This window comes from Schistocerca nitens, chromosome 2 (genome assembly GCF_023898315.1).
Source record: "Schistocerca nitens isolate TAMUIC-IGC-003100 chromosome 2, iqSchNite1.1, whole genome shotgun sequence".
In the NCBI taxonomy this organism is placed as follows: Eukaryota; Metazoa; Arthropoda; class Insecta; order Orthoptera; family Acrididae; genus Schistocerca; species Schistocerca nitens.
This window is the reverse complement of record NC_064615.1, coordinates 1,003,821,586-1,003,849,528: the sequence shown is the minus strand read 5'-3', so window position 1 is coordinate 1,003,849,528 and position 27,943 is coordinate 1,003,821,586. Positions and strand designations below refer to the sequence as shown.

Here is a 27,943-nt window from a genome sequence, read left to right as displayed (position 1 = left end):
ATGTGAGTTAAAACAGTGTATTCCAGCAGCATTGCCAGCAGGATAACGTAGGACGTTCTCACTGTGACAATTCGACAAGGCCGATTCACTGTAGCGAGGACTCAACCGGATTGCACAAGCTCGTGCAGAAAGTGGCAAGGCAGTTTTTATACATTGGTAGTGATAGTGGTGTTTTAGGATGCGTTACTGGTACTGGTGCATATGCACAACAAATGTGCCACTGACGACTGTAAGTACCAGATGGTTTGCAACGAAATTATTCTCAGGTTTGCATGACAGGATTGTGGCAGACGAGGTCGCCACATGGATCTGCAGCAGAAGTCACCGGTTTGAGCTCACAGCAGGGCAACAGATCTACACACTAAGTCCCTCCCGGATTTAGTGCCACAGCGCAGCAGGCAATCCCAGGTCCACCTCAGCAGTTAGGCAGACTCCTGCTCAGAATGGAACGGGTCAGCCCCCCATGCATGCCAGCCGTCTTCCTCTATCGGAGGACGGGCGGCTCTAAGCGATGGGCATTTCCCACTGTGACACAACCGAGACACCGCACAGGGTCGTAGCAGATACCGGCGAGGATACACTCGTGGAAACCGTGCGGCCAGCTTATGTAACGCCGCCACCGGCGCACCGTAGAGACTCTGCGTCAACATCGTGGGGCATGCAGGCAGGCAGCCCAGCAGAATTCAGAGGCAAGTCGTCCACTAACCTGGTGTGCTACGCAGATGCTTCAATAAAGAATTTTTGACCTTCTGTGGAACCTCTTGTGCTCACTTTTCATCTTCACCACCCCTCCCTGCCATGGGGGCGCTATGTACACTGCCGGAAAGATTTCGTAGTATCAAGAAGGAGTTGTGCGACATAAACGAAAGTTGGTAGGCGTGTTTCTACATCTGAAAGATGATGTCTATTCAAATTTCGCGCCAGTTTCATAAAGGTCGTGCTAGTTGCGCCAGTATAAGAATGTAAACCAGGTTGCTGGATCTTCCTTCTGTGACATTGTAGAAAGACTTGGTAGGAATGTAGTCACTGCATACGGTTGCTGGTAGCGGTCATCACGGGAGCGTACAGAAGCAAGAGCCACGTGGCTCTACCGAGACGGGAGACCATCGTGTTCGGTGTGTGGCTCTGGCGCATCGTACAGCATCTGCAGCAGCAATTTGAGCAGCAACTGGAAGCACAGTGACTCAACGAACTGTTACAAATCGGGTACTTCAATGACAGCTCCGAGCCAGACGCACTGTAACGTGCATTCCACTGATCCCAAGCCACCGCTATTTGCGATTTCCGTAGTGTCAAGAAAGAGCTCAATGGAGGGCATGGTGAAGGCCAGATGTGTTTTCTGATGAAAACTGCTTGTATCTCGGTACCAGTGATGGACGAGAGCTGGTTAGAAGGAGGCCAGATGAAGGCCGGCAACTAACCTGTCTGCATGCTAGTCACACTTGGCCTACGCCTAGTGTTATTGTCTGAGGTACAATCGATTTCGTATGACAAATGGACCACCCTCGCGGTTATCCCACCCACCCGGACTGCAAAATTGTACGTCAATCTGATGATTAGACCTGTTGTACTGCCATTTATGAACAACAATCCAGAGCGTGTTTCTCAATAGGAAAACTCTCGCCCACGTATCCCTGTTGTAACTCAATATGCTCTACAGTGAGTCGTCATATTGCGGATAAGGCTCCAGTAGAGCACATGTGGGACATCATCGGCTGACAACTCCAGCACCATCCACAAACAAGGTTAACCGTCCTTGTATTCACTGACCAAGGGCAACAGGCGTGGAACTCATTACCGCAAACTAACAGCCGGCACCTGTACAACAGATCGCATTCACGTTTGAATGCTTTCATTCAACATTCTGGCGGCTACACCGATTATCAATGTACCAGCATTCCACATTTGCAGTGGCTTCTCTCGCACTTACGTTAACCTGTGATCTGAATTAAATATGTTACCTAAGAAAATCTGTTACAGAAGTTTCATCACTCTACATTAATTGTTCTTTGGTATTTCGGTTTTTCCCGTCAGTATATAATATTTGATTACTCTTTCTGTCTAATATGAGAGAGGAATAAATAAGCAAGCGAAATTCCCCTGGTAACCAACTTCTAGTATACTAAATAATACTCTTGCATCACATGGGGTAAATTGTTCTGTTACTCTACAGCAATAGCTCAGGGTTTCGATGTATGATGAGTCCAATATTCATCTTCGTGATTAATCGCTCTATATTTTTTGAATTCCCATAAATAACTGTGTATCATCAGAGTTGTACTACTTAGATTTTTACCGCAAAATATGTGAGAAAAGAGGCTGAAACAAATAACATCACTTGAAAACAGGCTCTTACAAGGAAATCACAGATGTTGCGTCTGGTGAGTGAGAACTAGAGAAAATTCAACCTCTCTGATGACATGACAAACTGCACCAAACGTATGCTGAAACAGATGATCACAAATATCCCGTACTGTTTCAGTGCACCAAAACTCATAAAAAATGTAGATATGCAGATGCAAGAGCATTAGAACCATTAGAAATGGAGCACCAGATCGACACGTTCACCGTCCATCCAAAAAGTTCCAAGACTTATTTTATTCCGGGCGTACAAGCGAAACAGCGCAGTAACTACGGTGGCAACCTGAACAACTTAAAAACATAGATGTATATTCGACGAGTCACTTGTAAGCAGGCGGTATAGTCATTGTTGTGTCAGAAATCGCAATGGAGCAACATCTATAAGTGATAAGATATTCTTGAGAATGTCCGGAGACGAAGGAATGTGGGTACAAGGTTTGCCCCATTCGGGTTGCCTCGAGAACGAAAGCAACGATGCCTGGGCACCTGCTGTGACTAGCTTGAAATGAAACACGTTGACAATTCTTTTTTCGAAAAAATCATCATGGGTGATGAGATTTTGTGTTATGAAATCGAAACTACCGCAGAATGGAAAAGTGCAGAAATTCACGTAAAGAGTTAATGCTTTGACGACATAACAGACATTCAAACCAATGGGACACACCAGTTGAACAACATGTCAAAGACAAATTTCACTGACAGTTACCCACGGGTGTATGAATGTTCTGTGCATTGTAATCAGGTGGGACAGGGGAGGGGGATGTAGAACACCTAGAGCGTTGAAACCAACATCTTCATCTTTCTGTGCTTTGTAGTAATACATTGTCGAATCTCTTTGGACTGATGTCGTACGATTTAGGAAATCCACCTTTAATCACGTGTGAATGGTCAGACAGTGATTGTAACTGTCTCCATCTGAAACATTTGTCCAGTAAGAAGAAAGATGCCGATTATTTACTGAAATTATGCATATGTAGTTTATAACGATTCACTTGAAGTTGAGGAATTTGGAACAATCTCGTACACTCTCTTAACTTTGACGTGTAGAACTAATTTGAAGTCTCTTACAGATCCGAAAATGTCTCAAATAATTTTCCACCCTTACATTCGAGAATACCATGTTGCAGGTACATTTTGAAGCATTCAGTGTTCGTAAGCGGATGTAGAAGTAAATAACAGTAAAGATACGTTGAGCACCAATTTCTATAAAGTCTCAGTCGCTGCTACTCACCACAAGACACAGGAGAAGAGCTGCCACTGTAGCCCTCATGTTGATGGAAGTGCTGAGGTGAGAGAGGGCTGCAGAGCTTTTATATGGCTCGCCACTGCGTGATGTGGAGTACTCGTGATTCCGTGACTCTTCAACAAAGGGACCAAGCAGAGACTGCAGTCCAAATGCGACAGTCGAGGATCTGGCTGTATCACAAGGTCACAGAGCACAGCTGCGACGACCTGAATATCTTACTGTCGCTCAGTTTTTCATCGACAGCCGCTTGTTCGTAGGTGGCTGCCTGAAAGAAATAAAGAACCAACAAGTGATGACGAGAGCACTCGTACATGAAACTTGTTGTGCCTTGACAGAACAAGAGATAAGTCGTCATTACCGAGCGAGGTGGCGCAGTGGTTAGCACACTGGACTGGCATTCGGAACGACGACGGTTCAATACCGCCTCGGGCCATCCTGATTTAGGTTTTCCGTGATTTCCCTAAATCTCTTCAGGCAAATGCCGGTATGGTTCCTTTCAAAGGGCACGGCCGACTTCTTTCCACATCCTTCCGTAATCCGACGGGAGCGATGTCCTTGCAGTTTGGTCCCCTTCCCATAAACCAACCAACCAACCAATTCATCTTTCTCCGTACACTCCTTCATCAACCTGCTGATTCTCAAAGCTCAACCAAAGTCGTCACTATTTTCCAGTGTGTTGATTTGCAGATTATCTGTCACATCGTAAAAGAAAGTGGTCATACATTAGCGCGGGTGACATACAACATTATGTCACATATGTGATTTCATGAAGTATGTTTATGGTCTGGTACCGTGGTATCGCCTGTTCAGGTGACTAATATACCTATAGCTGCGTTGTAGAAGCTTATATTTGAAGTCAATCATCAACGCAATTTGTAGGATGCACATCCTGAAACGCATAAAGCCAGCATGGTTCTACAGCTGTTTAGGACTGGGAAGAGTGTGTCTAAAAAACCTGGACAGCCGTATAGAGCTATGTTTTCCGTGGTTGCTATAAAGATGAATGCTGATGTGGCTCCTGTGGTAAAAACACGCCACAGTTTCTGCCCAGGTTTATCCATTTCAAGTTTGTGGTCTGTCCCTAACACGTTGTCGTAACGTCACTCCATATCATCTTTCCATCCTCAGCCTCAGAAAGATTGCTCTGCATATTTCTATGCTGAACTAGTATCAAACTATCGCGATTCCTCGATATATACACTCCTGGAAATGGAAAAAAGAACACATTGACATCGGTGTGTCAGACCCACCATACTTGCTCCGGACACTGCGAGAGGGCTGTACAAGCAATGATCACACGCACGGCACAGCGGACACACCAGGAACCGCGGTGTTGGCCGTCGAATGGCGCTAGCTGCGCAGCATTTGTGCACCGCCGCCGTCAGTGTCAGCCAGTTTGCCGTGGCATACGGAGCTCCATCGCAGTCTTTAACACTGGTAGCATGCCGCGACAGCGTGGACGTGAACCGTATGTGCAGTTGACGGACTTTGAGCGAGGGCGTATAGTGGGCATGCGGGAGGCCGGGTGGACGTACCGCCGAATTGCTCAACACGTGGGGCGTGAGGTCTCCACAGTACATCGATGTTGTCGCCAGTGGTCGGCGGAAGGTGCACGTGCCCGTCGATCTGGGACCGGACCGCAGCGACGCACGGATGCACGCCAAGACCGTAAGATCCTACGCAGTGTCGTAGGGGACCGCACCGCCACTTCCCAGCAAATTAGGGACACTGTTGCTCCTGGGGTATCGGCGAGGACCATTCGCAACCGTCTCCATGAAGCTGGGCTACGGTCCCGCACACCGTTAGGCCGTCTTCCGCTCACGCCCCAACATCGTGCAGCCCGCCTCCAGTGGTGTCGCGACAGGCGTGAATGGAGGGACGAATGGAGACGTGTCGTCTTCAGCGATGAGAGTCGCTTCTGCCTTGGTGCCAATGATGGTCGTATGCGTGTTTGGCGCCGTGCAGGTGAGCGCCACAATCAGGACTGCATACGACCGAGGCACACAGGGCCAACACCCGGCATCATGGTGTGGGGAGCGATCTCCTACACTGGCCGTACACCACTGGTGATCGTCGAGGGGACACTGAATAGTGTACGGTACATCCAAACCGTCATCGAACCCATCGTTCTACCATTCCTAGACCGGCAAGGGAACTTGCTGTTCCAACAGGACAATGCACGTCCGCATGTATCCCGTGCCACCCAACGTGCTCTAGAAGGTGTAAGTCAACTACCCTGGCCAGCAAGATCTCCGGATCTGTCCCCCATTGAGCATGTTTGGGACTGGATGAAGCGTCGTCTCACGCGGTCTGCACGTCCGGCACGAACGCTGGTCCAACTGAGGCGCCAGGTGGAAATGGCATGGCAAGCCGTTCCACAGGACTACATCCAGCATCTCTACGATCGTCTCCATGGGAGAATAGCAGCCTGCATTGCTGCGAAAGGTGGATATACACTGTACTAGTGCCGACATTGTGCATGCTCTGTTGCCTGTGTCTATGTGCCTGTGGTTCTTTCAGTGTGATCATGTGATGTATCTGACCCCAGGAATGTGTCAATAAAGTTTCCCCTTCCTGGGACAATGAATTCACGGTGTTCTTATTTCAATTTCCAGGAGTTTAATTACTAATCTATATTTCGCAACTACTGGAAATTTGTCTTCTGGTGCAGAGAAAATGGCAAAGCCAAGCCCTTTTCACGTATTAGAGTATGAGGAATGTTCTTCTTTTCCTTTCGTTTCGGCCTTTTTGGCACCACACGTAGCCACGTCGTGAATTCCGTTTTCTATTCCTGCCCATACATCCTTTTCATCCATATCTTCCTCCCTACTTTCGACATCGTCGGTATCATTTTGTACGCTCCACTGGTGGCTCTCTGTCGTTTTCCTGGCCTTCTCTGTCATCGATCTTTGGTGCGTTGCAATATGTATGTGCACTTGCCTCCTCAGTTTCCCAACTTCATCCACAATTTCGACCAGTACTTTCTGTGTTTAGTAACCTAACTGCTGCTTTCCTCTCGGCTTCTCATACCCACACTCTTATCGTCATACCACCCACATTCATCCTCACCACATATTCCTTGAATCTTACCCCTTTCTTGGTACAAGTTGCAGAGGAATCCTTGATATAAGGCTTCTCCCCAGTGTGATAGAATAGAAGCAGCTAATTTATAGGGCGCGTCATATATGGTGGGCTGCGAACGTCCATTGTCCTCACCCTATTGCACGGTCTGTGTGGTATATCGCCGTCAACGCTTAAGAATCGTTCTTGTCTCGACCACGTTTATCTGGCCGACTCTCCGCTTTGCAGGGTGGAGATCATCAGCAGTAGCTGGTCCACCGAATTCTGGCTTACTTCACACGTGCCATTCTTGACAGACCTACACCTCAAATGACACCTTTGTTCCAAGATTATGCGTACTACTGACAGGCGAAGACTCACTGTGTGCAATGGTTCACACAGCGAGTATACTCAAAGAAAGAAAAAAATTCTCGGTTACAAACATAAACAAGCACTAAAGCGCAACATGATCACTAGAATACAAAATACTTTCTTCTCTCTTACAAACATATGATATCCTTTCGCCCCTTTCCTTTCCACCCTTGTTACATTTAGGTACAGCTATTGGGATAGGCGTGGTTAGCGGTACATGTCTGAAGTGGCGTTGATGTTACTTTTTCTTTTAGGGTCAAAGTGGCGGTGGCAAATAGATCCTTCTGCTGTTGTAGTTTTCTTTATAATCAGGAAACAAATAATAGCTATCTGCCATATATAATAAAAGAAATTGTGAGAAGAAAAAAGTATGGAGTTTTTTACTAGTAACGGAAAAGTCCTGGATTCCAGATGCGAACCTCTCCACTACTTAAATTTTGAATAAAAATCATCAGCAAAGGGAGCCGAAGAAATCTGACATAAGAAGTCACCCTGGTTCTGCTAACATCATTGTTGAAGAGGATGGAGGAGCGGACAGAGATACAGGGCACTCTCTCGCCCCATGGTGTAGGAGACTGCCCCTAAAAGGCGGAAGAATCAGCAGTGATCACCGGCATGAGGATGTAGAAGGCAATGGAGACCACTGCGCTAAGGAAACGTAATGTGAATCCCTAGTACATGAGAACTGTAACTGAACAAGTGTCATGGTGATCTCTCTGTAGGCAAAAGATTTCGGACAGTCCCCCATCCAGATCTGCGGAAGAGGACTGCCGAGGGGAAATGACCATGAGAAAAATATTGAATGACTACTGAAAGGTTAACGTTCTAAGAGTCGGGGTGTGGAATGTCAGAAGTCGTAACATGGTAGTAAGCTAGAAAATCTGAAAATGGAAATGCTAAGGCTCAATACAAATACAGTGGTGTTTAGTGAAGTGAACTGGAGAGAAGGATTTCTAGCCAGACGAGTACCGTGTCATATCAACTGGACAGAAAATGATATACCGGAAGTAGGTTTCGTTGTGAATAGGACGATAGGCAAACAGTTCAGTGATAGTTCTGTTCTCCTCAGAATCGACAGCAAATCAACACCGACAACAAAGCTGAGGTATACATGGAGATGTCGCAAGCCAAAGGAAAAGATATAGGAATATTGAACGGGTAATACAGTGTGTAAAGGTAGACGAAAATCTAATAGTCATTGAGGACTGGAATGCGGTTGAAGGGGAAGGAGCAGATGAAAACTTCACGGGAGAATATGAGATTGGTAGCTCTGCCATAAATTTCGGCTAGCAACAGCCAATAAGTGCTTTCTTCACGTACAAAAAGAGGACGAGATGTTCTTGGATAAGACCAGGAGATATGGGAAGACTCCAGTTAGAGCAAGGTCAGGCAAAGATTTCGAAATGAAATATTGGACTGTAAGGGGTACCAAGGAGCAGATACAGATACAGATCACAATTTGGAAATGATAAAGAGTAGTCTGACATTTAAGAGACTAGGCACGAAGAATCAGTGCATAGCTCAGTATTCAGTTCAGTTGTAGAGGAAAGGACAGTTATAGAGGGAATTCACAAAAGCTGGAAAGAAACAGATAGGTACAAGGAAGGTCTCTGCCAAGAAGCCATGGCTAACACAAGAAATAGTTCAGTTGATCGACGAAAGAAGGAAGTACAAATAAATTCACGGAAATTTAGGGATACTGAAATACAAGACACTTAGGGTTGAAACAAATAGGAACTGCATGGAAGCTAAGGATAAATGTGAAGAAATCGAAAAATAAATGCTTGTCGGAAGAACTGACTCAGCAAACAGAGAGGTCGAAGCGATCTTCAGGGTAATTAAAAGCAAGGACGGTAAAATTAAGAATGCAGTCGGAATACCACTGTTATGCAAGCCTACAAGTGCGACAACTATCGCACAAGCATGTAGACAGCTCATGCATCCAAGCTGCTGACCGGACTAATAAAATAATAAATACGTAAAATAATGGAAAAGAAAATGAGGATCTGTTAGATGATGATCTGTTTGACTTTAGCGTTCGACGATGTAAAATGAAAAAACATGTTTGTAATTCTGAGAAAACTTCGGGTGAGCTATAGGAAAAGACGGTTACTATAGAGTATGTACAAAAACTATGAGGGAACAATAAGACTGGAAGAACAAGAAGGAAGTGAATAGGGTGTAAGACAATGATGTTATCTTTCGCCCCTGCTCTTCGATCTGTACAATGGAGAACCAAATAAATGAAACGTTCAAGAGTGTGATTAAAGTTCTAGGTAAAAAGATATGAATGATAAGATTCTCTTATGACATTACTGTCTTCAGTGAAAGTGAAAAAGAATTACAGGTGGTGTTAAATGGAATGAATAGTCTAACGTAATATGGAAATGATAAGCATTTCAGCACATACTCACAAAGTAGGTGGGATAACAAAGCATACATTCTACATATATGGACCAGATACCGATTTGAAGATTGGTTTGTCATATGGAGATGATGTCATACGTCTCGTAAGAAGGGGAAAAGTATACCAGCACGTGTTGGAATTCGACAGTGGTGGTATCATGGCACTTCAAAACTGCAGTTTGGCGTTCCGCGATATTCCTGCTCGCAATGATCGGTACCCCACAACTGACGTGCAGATATGGAATCTATGGTTTCAGTAGAGAGACGCTGAGCGCATTGCGTAACATCAACGGCTTCATATTCACACAACTAGCGCTCGATAGGTCAAGCACATTGTTTGGCCGACTGTGTAAGATAGTGCAGCCACGTCTCGCAACCTGAGTCGGTAAATGGGCTCGTAAACAGCAAGGCAAGTGTCTAAACTCACAGCACTGAATATTGTTGCGGCTTCCCATGACGTGGCAGCAGCGAATGGTGCGCCGACAGCGGTGCGCTCAACATCAACACTGGGTGAAGGAGTGACGCCACGTCGTCCTAATGGCGAGTTCCAGTTGTGACGAAATCATCAAGATAGGCATATCTATATATGGAGCCACTAAGGAGAACGAAAGTTGTCAGACTGCGTTCGACATCGTCAAGCGGTCGCAAAGACCTGTCGTTTTGTTATGGAGTGTCTCTAGGTGCAGAACCCGATAACTTGTAATTTTGACAGCACGCATGACATTACTAACGTGTTAAGGCGAGTGTCATTTCTCTGCATTTGAGGTCCCCATGATGCTATTTTCTTTAGCAAGATAAGACAATTAGGCATTTTGCTGTCATCAGAGATGGTCTATGACTGTTTCTCTGACAAGCACATTTCCCAGATGTCTCATTCACTGGAAACATCATGTCACGGGTTGCCGAGACAGAGGCATGCTACCACTCACCAGCAACTACAATTGGTGAACACTGACATATATACTGAGGGGAATTAATTCGCGGAACGTTAGTCGAGAATGTCTGTGACGGAACAAACATGCCATTATCAATACCTCACTGAGTTTGAACAAGGTCGTGTAATAGGGTTACGAGAAGCTGGACGATTCTTTTGCGATACTGCAGAAAGACTTGGCAGGAATGTAGCCACTGTACATGATTGGTGGGACCGGTGGTCACGAAAATATACATAGTCGCAAGATGACCAGACTCCGGACAGCGAGCCACGTGGTGTAGCCGCGTGGTCTCGGGCGCCTTGCCACGGTTCGCGTGGCTCCCCCCGCCGGGGGTTCAAGTCCTCCATCGGGAATGGGTGTGTATGTTGTCCTTAGCATAAGTTACTTTAAATTAGATTAAGTAGTGTGTAAGACTAGGGAACAATGTTCTCAGCAGTTTGGTGCCATAGCAACTTACCACAATCTATCAATCCGGACAGCACCTTGACACTACCTTGTTACTACCAGATGTTGCACTCTATCCACAAAATTTTCCACTCTGTACATCTCTAACTAATCTACAATTTGAATTTCCCATTTGTGTGTGTGTTGTCCTACTAAACTGTATACTATATAAGTAAAATTTCGTTATTTGCTCTCTTCCTGCTCTTGCAGTTTTAATGGCCAGAGTATATTGTACATGGTGAGTCAAAGGTAAGTTTAAATTCGAAAATGCACAAGCTCACGGAATAATGTAGGTAATGAATTAAAACATGGCAACATACCTGAAATGACACGGGGTTTCAATGAAACCAAAAACGACTGAAAAAACCGGACAACAGAGGACACTGGGCAGAAAAAAGTCAGTGACGCAGCATAGTCCTGAGAGGTGAAAGGAAAGCCGATAAGTTACAGAATCGCATCATCCCTAGCCTGGCGGATAAACGTAGTAGCAAACAATGAAAACTGCCTTTCGGCGTGAAGTGGTTGCCTGGCATTCGGGCACCACTCGACGCTTGGAAGCATGATGTGTTGTCGCCTTCGATATTAATGACACGTGCGTGTTGTGTGATGTGAAGCCCCCCTGGTGGGTTAATTCCGGACTGGATGGGCAACTCTAGAGGTTCTGTACATGCAGAGATTTTTTTTCTTTTCTTTTGAGTCATCAGTCCTATGATAGGTTTGATGAAGCCCACCATGAATTCATCTCCAGTGCCAACCTCTTCATCTCACAATAGCACTTGTAACCTTGGTCCTCAATTATTTTCTGAACGTATTCCAATCTCTGTCTTCCTCTACAGTGTTTGCCCTCTTCAGCTCCCTCTAGTACCAAGGAAGTCACTCCCTGATGTCTTAACAGATGTCCTATTATCCTGTCCTTTCTCCTTGTCAGTGTTTTCCCCGTATTCCTTCTCTGATTATGCACAGAATCTCCTCATTCCTTATCTTATAAGTCCACCTAATTTTCAACATTCGTCTGTAGCACCACATCTCAAATGCTTCGATTCTCTTCTGTTCCGGTTTTCCCACAGTCCATGTTTCACTAGCATGTTCCAAACGTACATTCTCAGAAATACCTTTCTCAAATTTAGGTATATGTTTGATATTAGTAGACTTCTCTTGGTCGGGGATGTCCTTTCTGCCAGTGCTAGCCCTTTCTCCGTCCGTCACTGTTTATTTTGCTGCCTAGCAACTATAATTCCTTAACTTCAGCTACTTCGTGGTAAGTACATTCTTGTCTCATTTTCTACTTTCATTGCTTTCGTCTTTCTCCGATTTACTCTCAATCCACATTCTGTACTCATCAGACAGTTCATTTCATTCAGCTGATCATTTAATTCTTCCTTATTTTCACTCTGGATACCAGTGTCATCAGCGAATGGTATCATTGGTAACCTTCTACTCTGACTTTTAATCCCACTCCTGAAACTTTACTTCCAACATCGATTCTTCGATGTTCAGATTGGACAGTAGGGGAGAAAGACTACATCCCAGTCTTACACCCACATTAAACCGAGCACTCTTTCTTGGACGTCCACTTATATTATACCCTCTTGGCTCTTGCACACATTGCATATTACCCGTCAGTACTTCCAACAATCATTTCTTTTTCGATTTCTTTACATTTCTCCTGCAGTCATTTCATCTTAGCTTCCCTGCACTGCCTATTCATTTCATTCCTCAGGGAATTGTATTTCTGTGTTCCTGAATTTCCCTGAATATTTTTGCACTTCCTTCTTTCATTGCTCAACTGAAGTATTTCTTCTGTTACCCATGATTTCTTCGCAGTCACTTTCATTGTACCTATGTTTTTCTTTCCAACTTCTATGATTTACCTTTTTAGAGATGTCCGCTGCTCTTAACGTGTACTGCCTACAAAGCAGTTCCTTGTTGCTGTAGGTCTTTCTCCTCTCTCCTTCCTTGATCCAAGCCCATATTCTCCTGTGCCCCTTGCCCTACAACTGTATTCCAGTCCCCCATGACTGTTAGATTTTCATCTCCCTTTACTTAGTGTATTACCCTTTCAATATCCTCATATAGTTTCTCTATCTCATCTTCAGCTTGCGACTTCGGTATGTATACCTAAACTATCGACGTTGGTGTTCGTTTGCTACCGATTCTGATAATAACAACCCTATCACTGAACTGTTCACCGTAACACTCTCTCTGTCCTAGCTTCTGATTCATAACGAATCCTACTCCCGTTATACCATTTCCTGCAGCTGTTGATCTTAGCCTATACTCATCTGACTAGAAATCCTTGTCTTCTTTCCATTTCACTTCACTGGCCCCTACTATATTTATATCGAGCCTTTGGATTCCACTTTTCAGACTTTCTAGCTTCCCTACCACATTCAAGCTTCTGACATTACACAGTCCGACTCGTAGTACATTATTGTTTCGTTTATTACTCAATGTTTTCCCCATGGTCACACCCTCCTTGGCAGACCCCACCCGCAGATCAGAATTCGGGACTATTCCTGAATCTTTTACTAATGGAGAGATCATGGTGACACTTTCTTCAATTACAGCCCACATGTCCTGCAGACACACATTACGTGTATTTAATGCAGTGATTTCCATTGCCTTCTGCATCCCTGTGCCGTGGCTCATTGCTGATTCTTCCGCATTTATGGGCAGTTCCCCACTCCAAAGTCAAAAGACTGCCCTACACCTCTGTCGGCTCCTCCGCCCTCGTTGAAAAGGTCTTCAGCCGAATGAGGGTGACTTCTTATGCTGGAAGTCTTCGGGCGCCAATGCTGATTATTAATCAAAATTTAAGCGGTGCAGGTTTCGATCCCGATACGTAGGATATCTTGATCAAGGACGCTACCTCGAGACCACTGGTGCAGGTAGACTTACCAGCCACTAAACGACAAAACGTCTTTAAAATATTGCAGAAACTGGATGCAGAAGATTGTTCAGAAATTAAGTGGGAAAAAATACAGGATACCACATTGCAGATGACAGATACATAGTCTTCAGGGCATACTGTTGGCGCAAAACGATTTCTTTTTGAGAAACATGCTGAAGTACTGAAAAACTGGAACGAGGTCTACGAACCTGGCTATATCGAACAATTTAAGCACAGTACTAAGTAGAATTTGAACACGTATACAGAAGTACTCAATCGTTGCCAAAAGGGCACATGCAGTTTGTTACAGAATTGACTGAACAGACCAAGAGGTACGTCACAGTTAAAATGACTAGAAATATAATTATAACGAAAGATTAAGTTCGACAAGAGACACGGTGCTTTGTAAGAGAAATCGCAACTGTAATCAACAGTATCTCCGAATACTACTGTCAGACAACTGTACTTATCGAAGCTAATATCACCAGTATAACGAAGATAAGTAAGGGCTAAGATACAGATGAGTGAAGAATTTGTAATGTATGAGGATATTGAGCTAGACGTTACGTTAGAGTTGATGGAAGTAGCACATCTACAGAGATCGTCACTGCAGCGCTCAGATTGCAGTAACCAATCGCACAGCTCGATGAAACCAGCAAATTAATGAGTTAAGCGAGACGAAATCTTCAAAGCTCCCTCAGAATTGGGTACTGTCCGTTGGTTCATGGCATACATCGAAGCAACGAGCCACAGGAATGAAGCTCAATTCACACATTATTCTATAATTTCTCATAATCATACACATATGGATGCATATAATCTTTGATGACGATTTTTGTTTGTTGTAAAGCGTATTTTAGTCATACTGTAACTATACTTTCGTGCATAAAACCAATCAGTCTAATGTCGGATGTAATCCTGGAATATAGGCTCCACTCACATCCAACTTATATGGCAAACCATCATGGAGTGTTACCAGTAACAAGGATTTAAGCATGTAACTTGCAAAAACAATTCGTATGTTACAGTTGGGAAGAAATTAATATGAAGAGATTATTATCATCACCATAAACCGGTAATGCTTTCCTTTAGATTTCTTCATGCATTATGATTTTCAGCTATTTCCATCCGTGTTGGTTATGCATGTTTTCAAAGGTTGCTGGCTCCATATACAGCCCGATTCTGACTGTAAAGTGGCACCTCCAACAATGCGAAACTCTTACTGTCTCCACAGGATACTCATTTTTTTTCTATGTAGACTGCAGCGTGATCTACCCAATTAACATCCATATTACCTGATGTAACATAAGTACATTATTGCTTTTCAAGTAGGTGCTACTTATGAAACCATCTTTAGATGTACCAAAACATGCCAGGTAGATGCTATGGCATTGCTCCTTTCAGTCAAATTGTTTGTTACAGTTGCTAAATGAAAGTAAGTCTTTCTTTCAAGCTTGGCATTCGTGTTACATATAAGAGCCAAGCAACTGCTTTTTGAAACGATGCTACCCATTGTCTCCACCTCTGCATAAAAAAATCCTTTAAGTGTGGTAGATATTCTTCCATACGTGCGTGACAGTTTACAAAGGTCGTCTCACATTCCTTCATATCAGTTCTTAATTTTCAAGTTTTTGTGGGGACCAGATGTAAATTTTGAGAAGCTAGTAGTCACAGCATTTTTCCACAGAAAACACACCACTAGTGTCACGAATCACAGCTTTTAGGATGTAGCAACTAGATTCGTTTCCAACCATTGAATTTCTTATACTAAGCTTTCTTACTTTGTATATATAATGAATCGTGAACTTTCCATATCACGTACCTGCTTTTCGCGTTTGTAATCCATTTTCTGCCCACGATTCCGTGGCTTCCTAGTATTTTGATTCCTGGTAACTGTTTTTCATAATGTGGTGAACCATCTCCAACCTACAACCAGATGGGTTACATGAAGCATACCAGATAGGTGTCACCACTACTGACGTGTGTTCCCCCTTGTACTTCTTCTGTCTGTTGATCTGCGAGTCGTATTTTATTCCCCTCCTACCAACCATACCTGGGGCATACATCGGTATTCGCCAGCACACCCTGGCGCTCTCCTCGTACGTGTGCCTCTCACGCTCCCCTCCACCGTCTTCCATTGAGGGCAACAAAGGAAAATGCAACGTAATCAGAGTAAGTAACAAGAAATTTTACTTCATGAAACGGAATTAATCAGAAACTTTGATTCAGAAACCCTGAATCTTGGCAGGATACTGACCAGAATGGTATCAGGGAATATGGTGCCTCTTTGGACAATGGTTACACGTGATGAGAAACTGGAAATTGTCACAATATTTACCCCATAATGAAAATATTTACAGGTGCGCTTCCACCAGAGAACGTATGTTGAGTAATGACAGGTAACTGATACGCCGTACGACGAAAAACAATAATTTCTGGTAATGAACACATTAAAGCTACACTCTCACACCTCTACTTTAAACGTTTCATCAATGAGACTGTTCTGATCACCTTAATTTTTTAAACGACAGTGTAACACACTCTAAGAAAAAAATAACGTACCGCAAAGGAATTATTTGAATAGGACGGAAATCGATAGATGTGATTCACATGTACAGACTAACAAATGATGAAAATATCAGAAAAATTGGATGACTTATTCAAGTCAACGAACTTCACAAACTGAGCAAATCAATAACACGTTGGTCCAACTCTGAGCTCAGAAGTAAGTTATGCAAGCACTGTGTTGTTGGAAGTCTTCTTGAGGGATATCGAGCCACATTCTGTCCAATTGGGGCCTTGGATCGTCAAACTACTGAGATGGTTGGAGAGCCCTGCCCGCAATGTTCCAAACGTTCTCAGTGGGGAAAGATTTGGTAACTTTGCAGGCCAAGGTAGGGTTTGGCAAGGATGAAGACAACTTGTAGAAACTCTCACTATGTGCGGGTGGGCATTATCCTGTTGAAATGCAAGCCCAGGATGGCTTCCCATGAAGGGCAACAAAACGGAGTGTAGAATATCGTCGACGCACCACTGTGCTGTAAGGGAGACGCGGATGAAATGAAACGACCCCCGAGACCATCACTTATGGTTATTGGGCCTCATTGCGTGCGATAGTTTGGTATCACACCGCTGTCTGAAGCGCCTCCAAGCAAGTCTCCGCTGGTCATCGTAGCTCAGTTCGAAGCGGGCCTCATCACTGAAATATATTCCAGTCAATAAGATTTCAGGCCGAATGTACCTGACACCACCGCATACGGGATTGTTGGTGTAACGAAGTCCATGGTGGTCGGCGGAAGGGGAGCCGTTAGCTCATTCCCCTTTATGCGAGCAGCCTGTTAATGGTTCCTGTGGCCACTGGAGCAGCGATTGCTTGTCGTATGGACGATAATGATGAATCCGAGGCTTTGAGTGCATTGGTCTTCATGTTCTGTCGTCTCTTTTGATCAACCGCTTGCTTCCTGACCCTGTGTTCGGCCATGGTTCACTCACTGCCTGCCAATATCGTCGAATAGTGGCATCGAGCCTATTCAAATAAGAGATTCGCCGATTACTCCGACCAAACAAGAAGGCCTCTCCCAGATGCTCATGTCTGCGTACACCGTTCACGTCTCTGTCTGTGTGGCATAGTTAATGTCCAACTCAGCACACAGAATGAAATTTGCAAAGACATTATGCCCTGGTATCAACTAGTCGCCTGTTTTCTGTCTTTGTCAACTCCACGATGAAATTGCACTGCAACGTCACACATTCATGCACCAGTCGCCAAAGTTTACTATTTTGCGTTTTCTGTCGATATCAGAATGAATATTAATTTGTATAACTCCATCCTCGTCAATTACTTGTCAATACACATCGATTACAAACAATAGTTACTATTAAAAATAATTACTAACTCAGTTGAAATTGACATTATTGGACAAATATCGTTTCAGAAGTCTTGAGATTATATATCCTAAAGAGTTGAAGAAACTGGTACAACTACCTGATATCGTGTAGTGCCCTCACGAACACGTAGAAGTGCCGCAACACGACGTCGCATGGACTCGGCTAATGTCTGAAGTAGTGCTGGAGAGAAGTGATACCACGAATCCTGCAGGGCTGTCCACAAATCCGTAAGAGTACGAGGGGCTGAAGATCTCTTCTGAACTGCACGTCGCAAGCATCCCAACAATGTTCAATAATGTCATGTCTGGAACGTTTCGTCGCTAGCAGAACAGTTAAAACTCAGAACAGTGTTCCTGGAGCCATGCTGTAGCAGTTCTGGACGTGTGAGGTGTCACACTGTCCTGCTGGTATTGCACAAGTCCGTCGGAATACACAATGGACATGAATGGATGCAGGTGATCATACAGGATGCTCATGTACGTGTCATCTGTCAGAGTCGTATCTAGACGTATCAGGGTTCCCATATCACTCCAACTGTGCATGCCCCACACCATTACAGAGCCTCAAGCACTTGAACAGGACCCTGCTGACATGCAGTGTCCATGAATTCATGAGGGTATCTCTATATCCGTAGACGTCAATCCGCTCGATTCAATTTGAAACTAGACTCGTCGGACCAGGCAACATGTTTCCCGTCACAACCGTCCAATGTCGGTGTTGACTGGACCAGGCGAGGGTAAAGCTTTGTCTCGTGCTGTCATCAACGGTACTGGAGTGGGCCTTCGGTTCTGAGAGACCGTATTGGTGATGTCTCGTTGAATGGCTCACACACTGACACTTGTTGATGGTCCAGCACTGATATCTGCAGCAGTTTGCGGAAGGGTTGCACTTCTGTCACGTTGAACAATTCTCTTCAGTCGTGGTTGGTCCAGTTCTTGCAGGACTTTTTCCGGCAGCAGCGATGTCGGAGATCTGATGTTTAACTGGGTAAACAACGAAATTTAATTCACATTGCATACTGTTTAACAAGAAAAAACATACACAAACTTGTGATTGAAATTGTAGATGATTTGGAGATGTACAGAGTGGAAAAGTTTGTAGAAAGAGTGCAACCTGTGGTTGTAACAATTCCTCAATCCAGCTGGGCATCGAGTCGAACAGAACTTGAATCACTGATACGTTTACGTCATTGTATGCTGTTTCAACTACACGGACAGAAAAAAACGGCAACAGCGAAAAATAGTTGTTGTTGTTGCTGCGGTCTTCAGTCCTGGGACTGGTTTGAGTCAGCTCTCCACGCTAATCTGTCCTGTGCAAGCTTCTTCATCTCCCAGTACCTATTGCAACCTACATCCTTCTGAATCTGCTTAGTGTATTCATCTCTTGGTCTCCCTCTACGATTTTTACCCTCCACGCTGCCCTGCAATGCTAAATTTGTGATCCCTTCTTCTCGTCAAGTTGTGCCACAAACTCCCCTTCTCCCCAATTCTTTTCAATACCTCCTCATTAGTTATGTGTCTACCCATCTAATCTTCAGCATTCTTCTGTAGCACCACATTTCGAAAGTTTTTATTCTTGTCTAAACTATTTCTATTCCGTGTTTCACTTCCATACATGGCTACACTCCATACAAATACTTTCAGAAACGACTTCCTGACACTTAAATCTATACTCGATGTTAACAAATTTTTCTTCTTCAGAAACGCTTTCCTTGCCATTGCCAGTCTACATTTTATATCTTCTCTACTTTGACCATCATCAGTTATTTTGCTCCCCAAATAGCAAAACTCCTTTACTACTTTAAGTGTCTCATTTCCTAATCTAATTCCCTCAGCATCACCCGACTTACTTCGACTACATTCCATTACCCTTTTGTTGATGTTCGTCTTATACCCTCCTTTCAGGACACTGTCCATTCCGTTAAACTGCTCTTCCAAGTCCTTTGCTGTCTCTGACAGAATAACAATGTCATCGGCTAACCTCAAAGTTTTTATTTCTTCTCCATGGATTTTAATACCTACTCCGAATTTTTCTTTTGTTTACTTTACTGCTTGCTCAATATACAGACTGAATAACATCGGGGAGAGGCTACAACTGTGTCTCACTCCCTTCCCAACCACTGCTTCATTTTCATGTCCCTCGACTCTTATAACTGCCATCTGGTTTCTGTACAAATTGTAAATAGCCTTTCGCTCCCTGTATTTTACCCCTGCCACCTGTAGAATTTGAAAGAGAGTATTCCAGTCAACATTGTCAAAAGCGTTCTCTAAGTCTACAAATGCTAGAAACGTAGGTTTGCCTTTCCTTAATCTATTTTCTAAGATAAGTCGTAGGGTCAGTATTGCCTCACGTGATCCAATATTTCTACGGAATCCAAACTTATCTTCCCCGAGGTCGGCTTCTACCAGTTTTTCCATTCGTCTGTAAGGAATTCGTGTTAGCATTTTGCAACTGTGACTTATTAAACTGATAGTTCGGTAATTTTCACATCTGTCAACACCTGCTTTCTTTGTGATTGGAATTATTATATTCTTCTTGAAGTCTGATGGTATTTCGCCAGTCTCATACATCTTGCTCACCGGATGGTAGAGTTTTTTCAGGACTGGCTCTCCCGAGGCCGTCAGTAGTTCTAATGGAATATTGTCTACTCACGGGGCCTTGTTTCGACTCAGGTCTTTCAGTGCTCTGTCAAACTCTTCACGCAGTATCGTATCTCCCATTTCGTTTTCATCTACATTCTGTTCCATTTCCATAACATTGTCCTCAACTACATCGCCCTTGTATATACCCTCCATATACTCTTCCACCTTTTTGCTTTCCCTTCTTTGCTTAGAACTGGGTTTCCATCTGAACTCTTGATATTCATACAAGTGGTTCTCTTTTCCCCAAAGGTCTCTTTAATTTACCTGTAGGCAGTATCTGTCATAGTCCTAGTGAGTTGAGCCTCTACATTCTTAGATTTGTTCTCTAGCCATCCCTGCTTAGCCATTTTGCACTTCCTGTCGATCTCAGTTTTGAGACGTTTGTATTCCTTTTTGCCTGCTTCATTCACTGCATTTTTATATTTTCTCCTTTCATCAATTAAATTCAATATTTCTTCTGTTACCCAAGGAAATCTACCAGCATTCGTTGTTTTACCAACTTGATCGTCTGCTGTCTTCACTACTTCATCCCTCAGAGCTACCCATTCTTCTTCTAGTGTATTTGTTTCCCTCATTCCTGTCAATTGCTCCCATATGCTCTCCCTGAAACTCTGTAAAACCTCTGCTTTGGTCAGTTTATCCAGGTCCCATCTCCTTAGATTCCCATCTTTTTCCAGTTTCTTCAGTTTTGATCTACAGTTCATAACCAATAGATTGTGGTCGGAGTCCACGTCTGCCCCTGGAAATGTCCTACAATTTAAAACCTGGCTCCTAAATCTCTGTCTTACCATTATACAATCTATCTAATACCTTCTAGTATCTTCAGGATTCTTCCATGTATACAACCTACTTTTATGATTCTTGAACCAAGTGTTAGCTATGATTAAGTTTTGCTCTGTGCAAAATTCTACCAGACGGCTTCCTCTTTCATATCTTACCCCCAATCCATATTCACCTAGTATGTTTCCTTCTCTCCCTTTTCCTACTCTCGAATTCCAGTCACCCATGACTATTAAATTTCGTCTCCCTTCACTACCTGAATAATTTCTTATATCTCATCGTACATTTTATCAATTTCTTCATCATCTGCAGAGCTGGTTGGCATATAAACTTGTACTACTGTAGTAGGTGTGGGCTTCGTGTCTATCGTGGCCACAATAATGCGTTCACTATGCTGTTTGTAATATCTCCTATTGTTTTATTCATTATTAAACCTGCTCCTGCATTGCCCCTATTTGATTTTGTATTTATAGCCCTGTCTTCACCTGACCAAAACTCTTGTTCCTCCTGCCACCAAACTTTACTATTTCCCACTGTATCTAACTTTAACCTATCCATTTTCCTTTTTAAAGTTTCTAACCTACATGCCCGATTAAGGGATCTGACATTCCACGCTCCGATCCATAGAGCGCCAGTTTTCTTTCTCCTGATAACGACGTCCTCTTGAGTAGTCCCCGCCCGGAGATCCGAATGGGGGACTACTTTATCTCCAGAATATTTTACCCAAGAGGACGCCATCATCATTTAATCATTCAGTAAAGCTGCATGCCCTCGGGAAAAATTACGGTTGTAGTTTCCCCTTGCTTTCAGCCGTTCGCAGTACCAGCACAACAAGGCCGTTTTGTTTAGTGTTACAAGGCCAGATCAGTCAAGTATCCAGAATGTGGCCCCTGCAACTACTGAAAAAGCTGCTGCCCCTCTTCAGGAACCACACGTTTGTCTGGCCTCTCAACAGATACCCCTCCATTGTGGTTGCACCTACGGTACGGCCATCTGTATCGCTGAGGCACGCAATCCTCTCCACCAACGGCAAGGTCCATGGTTCATGGGGGGAGGGAAAAATAGTTAATGTAGAGTAATGAAATTTTGAGAATGCATTTGTCTACTTAAATTATTTAATTGGTTAACAATGCACGCTCATCGGATAAGCTAAGCATGAGATAAGACACAACAAAAGAGAAAAGCTGGTACATTAATAATCGGTGTAACCGCCAGAATGTCGAATGCAGCATACAAACGTGCATTCATTGTGTTGTTCAGGTGGCGGATGTCACTTTGTGGAATGGAGTTCCACGCCTGTTGCACTTGGTCGGTCAATACAGGGATGGTTAATGCTGTTTGTGGACGTCGCTGGAGTTGTCGTCCGATGACGTCCCCATATGTGTTCGATTGGATCTGATAATATGATGATCCAGCAGGCTAAGGCAATATGTCGACCATGTAGAGCATATTGGGTTACAACAGCGATATATGGACGAGCGTTATCCCTTTGGAAAATATCCGCTGGAATGCTGTTCATGAATAGCAGCACAACAGGTCCACCAGACTGACGTACGAGTTTGCAGAGAGGATGTGTGGGATAACCACGACAGTGCCCCAGTTGCCAGACCATAACTCCAGATGTAGGTCTAGTGTGTGTAATGCACAGATAGGTAGCTTGCAGGCGCTCAGCTCTCCTCCTACTAGCCAACCCATGGCCACCACTTGCACTTCACCCTGCCTGCCAACGAGTTCTCGCTTGACACGTCAGAAATAGCACATGGCGCTAGTCTGAGGTCAATGGAATGCAAGCTACAGGACGTCTGGCCCGGAGCTGTCCTTGAAGTAATCACTTTATAGCAGTTCGTGGTGTCACAGTGGTGCCAACTGCTAATCAGATTTCTGCTGTAGATGTAGTACGAAGCGTCAGAGCCATAAGCCAAACAAGATGGTCTTCCGTCTCGGTAGTGCCAACCTAGCGGGCGGAACCCGGTCATCTTGCGGTTGTATATTGTGGTGACTACTGCTGCCAGCAGTCATCTACAGCGGCAACTTTACTGCCAAGTCTTTCTGTAGTATCGCAGGAGGATCATTCAGTTTCTCGTAGCCCTATTTCACGACCTCCTTCATACTCTGTGAGGCGTTGATAATGGCGTCTTTGTTACCTCACAGACATTCTAGACGAACATCAACGCACCACGTCCAATCTCAAACGTAACGAACGCTCACGACCACTACAGCTTGCAATTAAAGCAAACCTGATTTGTATCGTTGTAGTGGCACTACTGGAGCCACTAGTATGGAACTGGCGCAAAATTTGAATAGACAGCATTTGTCAGATGCAGAAGCATGCATGTCGCAAAACTTATTCTTCGTACTGCGATTTCTTTGCGTCAATATATATGTCAGAGTTTATCAGTTGTAGTTTCTGGCTGTCTCAGCAACGCGTTACCAGATGTTTCCAGTGGATGACACATGTTGAAAATGCGCTGGTCAGAGAATCATTCGAACTCCACCTCTCATGACAGCAACATTCAGTGTTGTTTTATGTTGTTAAAAAATAGCGTCATGGACTCCTCAGAGGCAGAGAAATGGCACTAGCCTTAACACGTTAGTAATCTCCTGCTTGCTGTCAAAATTACAAGCCACCCAAACCACAAGTCATCGTGTTGTCTGCCCAGAGATACTCCATACCATTCCACCAGGTGTTTGGCACTGTATGACGATGTCGAATGCAATCTATCAAAATCTATCAACATCCGTTCTCCTTAGTGGCCCCGTATACAGATATGTCTAACTTGATGCTTTCGACACAACTGGAACTCGCCATAAGGATGACGTCGTGTCTCCCCACTGTCCGGTGTTGATGTTGAGTGCCCACTGTCGGCGCACCTCTCGTTTCCGCCACGTCATTGGAAGCCGCAACAATGGTCGCCCTGCTGCCAGGCACTAGTGCTGTGAGTCTAGACACTTGCCTTGCTGTTTGCGAACCCATTTGTCGACTCGGGGTCCGAGACGTGGCTACACTGTCTTACACGGTCGACCAAACGATGTGCTTGTCCTCTCGCGAGTAGTAGTGTGAAGTCGTTGATGTTATGCAATGCGTTCGGCGCGTCTCTCCTGAGCCCACAGATGACGTATTTGCTTGACAGTCGTGGATTCCCGATCATTGCGAGCAGAAATATCGCGGTACGACAAACTGCAGTTTGAAAAGCCATAATCCCTCCACTGTCGAATTAAAACACATACTGATAGACTTTTCCCCTTGTTACGAGACGTATGACGTTATCTCCCCATAAATAATCAAACTCCGGTATTTGACTGAGAAACCTTCTGTGTAATCTGTACTTATATGTAGAATCTATGCATTGTTACTCCGACCTACTTTGTGAGTGTGTGCTGAAATGCTTATCATTTGCATATGCAGTTATGTTCACTGTCCAGTCTTGTTAATGTGATCGTCTGTCAAAGGCTTAAGTAACCAAATTTTGTGGCGTGAACCACTGCGAGACAATCGAGTAGAGAACCAATGAGGTTGTGAAGGAACCGACACGGATGTGGAGCAGGGACACTCCATTGTCATGGCCAGCTGCACTAGGTCCCTCGGTTGATCCGTTGTGAATACTACCTGACATACTAGTTTTCATAGATTCTCGACTGGCAATAAATCCAGGGCTTGTTCCCTTCAGACCACGCACGTACACTGTGAGATGTATAACACATTGCATTGTCCTGCTCGTAGGTGCTATTGTGCTAAGGAAAAACAAAATTCATGTAGGGGTGGACATGAACGCCAAGGGTATATGCATTTTTGTGATGAGCAATTGAGCATTCCAGAATGACGAGATCACTAAGGGAATGCCACGAAAACATTCCTCAGAACATAACGCTCGCTCACCAGGCCCTGACACTTCGCTTTCAGACATTTCACGCCGTAATAGCCAACGGCCATGTGTCCGATGCAGCATGAAACACGCTCACCTGAAAAGGCCACCTGTCACAATTCAGTGCACGTCCACTTGCGGTACTGGCGTGAAGATTCTAGTCTTCGGCGCAGATGAACAGCAGTAAGAACGTGCTCTTGAACTACGTGCCTGCTATAGAGGACCATATGGTCGTTGAGGAGACGCTGTTGGTTGCCAATGATTCATCTAGGCTGTCAGTCGAACGAGAGCTGTATGTCTATTTGCCGGTGCACACCACAGCCATTGGTCATCCTTGTCATCTATGCTGCCGCCTGCCATCTGTGCGTGGCTATTGCAAGTTGATGTCGAGCACAGACGGTGATAACACACATTTTAGTGCATCGAAGAGCGCGTATATGAAGTGGCAAGGCAAATGCACTATATATATCGCTACTAAATATACACTATCCAATCAAAAGAATCTGGACAGTTATCAGTGGACATTAATATGCGTGGTGTAGACCTCTTCACGTCTTGAGCTCTACTTTCAATGAGGTATCCGCAGGTCTGTCGAAGAATGGCAGCCCGTTCTTCCAGAAGAGCCGAAACGGATCTCTGGTCACGAAAGTCCATTTCAGGAATGATGCTGGATTGCGAGATGGTGCATCGTCTGCAAACTGATCCTCTACTGTACACTATAAACCTTGCTGTAAACTGTATTCGTATGATACCGAATTCAACCTCTTCCTAAGCGTAATATGGGTACCACACTTTAACCACTAACAATGCCATCACACTGTAACACCATCACCTCCGTGCTTCACTGTTGACACGACACATGATGGCAGGTAACTTCGTCCAGGCTTTCACTAAATACAAATCTTCCATCGGATTTCCACAGATTATAGCATGATTCATCCGTCCAGACGACCCGTTTCCGCTCATCCACTGTCCAGTGGCGTCGCTCTCTATTGCACCTCAGATGAGTGGCTTACGAGGTGCTGCTCGTCCATTGGATTCAATCCGTTTTAATTCCCTACTGGCAGTCAGTGCGCTAGCCGCACTGCTTGAAGCACTACTGAACTCACGAGCGGTTCCTTGCATCGATTTCTGCCACTCTTGGAGTGATTGCCGTTCCCTGCCCGTTAGTACACGAGATCTGCCTGGTCTCAGTTCGTCTGTTGTTATTCCTTCGCGTTTCCACTTCACAATCACATCACAATTAGACCGTTTGAGCGCTTTATTTGGATGTAACTAAGGGATTCGTTACTCAGGTGACATCTGATGCCTGGTCCAAATCTGAAGTGACTGAGCTCTCCTGATCGACACATTCTGCTGTTACTGCTTTTCTATTGAGACAAGAGTACCCCCGCCCTCTTTTATAGTGACAGGTTCCGTCTCTCATGACATTTATTGGTCATTTCTGCCTTACATAAGGGTGTCCGAATGCTTTTGTAGAGATAGTACATCTCGTCTGTGATTAGGTGCAATATATAACTGTGAGAAATCAAGAATCAATTATCTGTAGGGGACATATCCAGTTATATTTACTAAGATGGTATCTGTTATTTCGGACATGTCCGAAAGAACAGGTACCATCGGTGACCAAGCAGCTCGTTAGAATGAAATTACAATGAAATGAACACCCTTAGCTGCTTACAGGCGTTGACATACGTCAACCAGGACAGATGAAAATGTGTGCCCCGACCGGGACTCGAACCCGGATCTCCTGCTTACATGGCAGACGCTCCATACATCTAAGTCACCGAGGACAAAGAGGATAGCGCGACTGCAGGGATTTATCTCTGGCACGCCTCCCACGAAACTCACAATCTCAACGTATTGTCCCGCACTACATTCGTAGTGCCCCCGCCCATTATACTCATTACTCACGACATGTCTGAAAGAACAGATACCATCTTAGTAAATACAGGGTGATTCAAAAAGAATACCACAACTTTAAAAATGTGTATTTAATGAAAGAAACATAATATAACCTTCTGTTATACATCATTACAAAGAGTATTTAAAAAGGTTTTTTTTTTCACTCAAAAACAAGTTCAGAGATGTTCAATATGGCCCCCTCCAGACACACGAGCAATATCAACCCGATACTCCAACTCGTTCCACACTCTCTGTAGCATATCAGGCGTAACAGTTTGGATAGCTGCTGTTATTTCTCGTTTCAAATCATCAATGGTGGCTGGGAGAAGTGGCCGAAACACCATATCCCTAACATACCCCCATAAGAAAAAATCGCAGGGGGTAAGATCAGGGCTTCTTGGAGGCCAGTGATGAAGTGCTCTGTCACGGGCTGCCTGGCGGCCGATCCATCGCCTCGGGTAGTTGACGTTCAGGTTTCATAACTAACCTTTTTCGTAGGACTCTCCATACAGTTGATTGTGGAATTTGCAGCTCTCTGCTAGCTCTGCGAGTCGATTTTCCTGGGCTGCGAACAAATGCTTGCTGGATGCGTGCTACATTTTCATCACTCGTTCTCGGCCGTCCAGAACTTTTCCCTTTGCACAAACACCCATTCTCCGTAAACTGTTTATACCAACGTTTAATACACCACCTATCAGGAGGTTTAACACCATACTTCGTTCGAAATGCACGCTGAACAACTGTCGTCGATTCACTTCTGCCGTACTCAATAACACAAAAAGCTTTCTGTTGAGCGGTCGCCATCTTAGCATCAACTGACGCTGACACCTAGTCAACAGCGCCTCAAGCGAACAAATGTACAACTAAATGAAACTTTATAGCTCCCTTAATTCGCCGAAAGATAGTGCTTAGCTCTGCCTTTTGTCGTTGCAGAGTTTTAAATTCCTAAAGTTGTGGTATTCTTTTTGAATCACCCTGTATATAGTTAAGGCTCACCGGCCACTTGACTATCTTCTTCTTCTGTGCGAATGCACAAACAGTGCCCGAACTCTTACGGGAATGTACGCACCTCGTGGTCGTGCGGTAGCGTTCTCGCTTCCCACGCCCGGGTTCCCGGGTTCGATTCCCGGCGGGGTCAGGGATTTTCTCTG

At 44.4% G+C, this 27,943-nt stretch overlaps 1 protein-coding gene across 5 annotated transcripts in view; it reads right to left on the bottom strand.

Moving 5' to 3' along the window:
• LOC126237344 (proline-rich protein HaeIII subfamily 1-like) overlaps positions 1–27,943 on the bottom strand; it is a 388,790-nt gene that overhangs the window by 327,893 nt on the left and 32,954 nt on the right. The window contains exon 1 of one of the 5 annotated variants that reach the window (XM_049947410.1): positions 3,593–3,722. The exons of 3 other annotated variants lie outside the window; for them this stretch is intronic. In XM_049947410.1, the coding sequence (XP_049803367.1) occupies positions 3,593–3,631 (39 nt within the window). In that variant the 5' untranslated portion in view covers positions 3,632–3,722. Of the gene's footprint in view, positions 1–3,592; positions 3,723–27,943 lie in introns of those variants that run through there. One more of the 5 variants, XM_049947397.1, reaches the window with a different exon arrangement.